The 2,333-nt window shown below is 54.6% G+C and overlaps 1 protein-coding gene across 1 annotated transcript; it reads left to right on the top strand.

The window, feature by feature from the left end:
* The first annotated feature begins 958 nt into the window (after positions 1-958).
* Positions 959-1,276, top strand: LOC138366442 (fap1 adhesin-like). The gene has a single exon (XM_069327491.1). The coding sequence runs from the start codon at positions 959-961 to the stop codon at positions 1,274-1,276; it is 318 nt and encodes a 105-aa protein (XP_069183592.1).
* Positions 1,277-2,333: the final 1,057 nt, after the last annotated feature.

Consider the following 2,333-nt stretch of genomic DNA (forward strand, 5'->3'; position numbering starts at 1 on the left):
TGTAAGGAATCATTGAGAACTTTGTATACCACATATGTCAGCCCAATCCTGAAGTACGCAGCCCCAGCATGGAGTCCATATCTAGTTAAGGATAAGACTAAGCTGGAAAAGGTTCAATGGTTTGCCACCAGGCTAGTACCCGAGCTGAGAGGTATGAGCTACGGGGAGAGACTACGGGAATTAAACCTCACGTCGCTGGAAGACAGAAGAGTTAGGGGGGACATGATCACCACATTCAAGATTCTCAAGGGAATCGACAGGGTAGATAAAGACAGGCTATTTAACACAAGGGGCACACGCACTAGGGGACACAGGTGGAAACTGAGTGCCTAAATGAGCCACAGAGATATTAGAAAGAACTTTTTTAGTGTCAGAGTGGTTGACAAATGGAATGCATTAGGAAGTGATGTGGTGGAGGCTGACTCCATGCACAGTTTCAAGTGTAGATATGATAGAGCCCAATAGGCTCAGGAACTTGTACACCTGTTGATTGACGGTTGAGAGGCGGGACCTAAGAGCCAGAGCTCAACCCCCGCAAGCACAACTAGGTGAGTACACACACACACACACACACACACACACACACACACACACACACACACACACACACACACACACACACACACACACACACACACACACACACACACACACACACACACACACACTAAGCAGCTTGTGAACACCCCGCTACACTGAGACAGGTGTTTGATGTGCAAATGAGCGAGAAGCTCCAATTATGAAGAGCTCTCGAAGCAGGACCAGGCGCTCTCTGCATTACGTCCCCACCACAGCTGCTGCTGCTTCCCAGGCAGGGTAGGTGGTGACGCAGGTAGTGACGCACGTGGTGACGCAGGTGGTGACCCAGGCGGTGATACAGGTGGTGACGCAGGTGGTGACGCAGGTGGTGACCCAGGGGGTGATGCAGGTGGTGACGCAGGGAGAGACGCAAGGGGTGATGCCGGGGGTGACGCAGGGGGTGACGCAGGTGCTGACGCAGGGGGTGACCCAGGTGGTAACGCAGGTGGTGACGCAAATGGTGACCCAGGGGGTGATGCAGGTGGTGACGCAGGTGGTGACGCGGGTGGTGACGCAGGGGGTGACGCAGGTGCTGACGCAGGGGATGACGCAGGGGGTGATGCAGGTGGTGACGCAGGGGGTGATGCCGGGAGTGACGCAGGTGGTGACGCAGGGGGAGACGCAGGGGGTGATGCCGAGGGTGATGCAGGTGGTGACGCAGGGGGTGATGCCGGGGGTGACGCAGGTGGTGACGTAGGGGGAGACGCAGAGGGTGATGCCGGGGGTGACTCAGGTGGTGACGCAGGGGGAGACGCAGGGGGTGATGCCGGGCGTGACGCAGGTGGTGACGCAGGGGGAGACGCAGGGGGTGATGCCGGGGGTGACTCAGGTGGTGACGCAGGGGGTGATGCAGGTGGTGACGAAGTTGGTGACGCAGGTGGTAACGCAGGTAGGGACGCAGGGGGTGACGCAGAGGGTGACTCAGGTGGTGATGCATGAGGGTGACGCAGGTTTCTGACGAAGGAGGTGACACAGGTGGTGACAAAGGAGGTGACGCAGGTGGTGACGAAGGAGGTGACGCAGGTGGTGACGAAGGAGGTGACGCAGGTGGTGACGAAGGAGGTGACGCAGGTGGTGACGCACGTAGTGAAGCACGTGGTGACCAAGGTGGTGACGCAAGGGGTGACACAGGTAGTGACGCAGGTTGTGACCCAGGTGGTGACGCAGGGGGGTGATGCAGGTGGCGACTCAAGGGGGTGACGCAGGTGGTGACGCAGGGGGATGACGCAGGTGGCGACTCAAGGGGGTGACGCAGGTGGTGACGAAGGGTTTCAATATCATGGCATCCGGGTACACGTTGGTAACTCTACACTTAATGTTTTGAATGCCTATGCACCTACTGGCCTCCTCCAGTATACAGACCTACCTAATTTAGCACATACTGACCCTTCGATCTTAATTGGGGATTTAAATGCTAAACCCAAACAGTTAGGGGATCAACTCACAAACACCAACGGGAGAAGATTGTTAGCACTTCTCGATGCATATGATGATGTTCAAATTATCAGTAAGAATCACCCAACGCAAATATATGGAGGAGTTCTAGATAGGTGCATTGGCTTTAACCTGTCATACACAACTCATGAGACTGATATTATGGATGACTTAATGTCTGACCATTTAGCCATAACAGCTAACATACACGTGGCTAATGTTGACCTACCTGTTGGCACTTAGCTGTGTAGACGCAGGCTAACAGTAAGGAAAGAGCAAGAAAAACTCTTTATAGACAGCATGGAACATTGGTATAACAA

The sequence above is a fragment of the Procambarus clarkii genome, chromosome 19, assembly GCF_040958095.1.
Source record: "Procambarus clarkii isolate CNS0578487 chromosome 19, FALCON_Pclarkii_2.0, whole genome shotgun sequence".
Lineage (NCBI taxonomy): Eukaryota > Metazoa > Arthropoda > Malacostraca > Decapoda > Cambaridae > Procambarus > Procambarus clarkii.

Coding starts and splice junctions, on each gene's coding strand:
- LOC138366442 (XM_069327491.1), top strand. CDS start 959: ATGCCGGGGGTGACGCAGGGGGTGACGCAGGTGCTGACGCAGGGGGTG.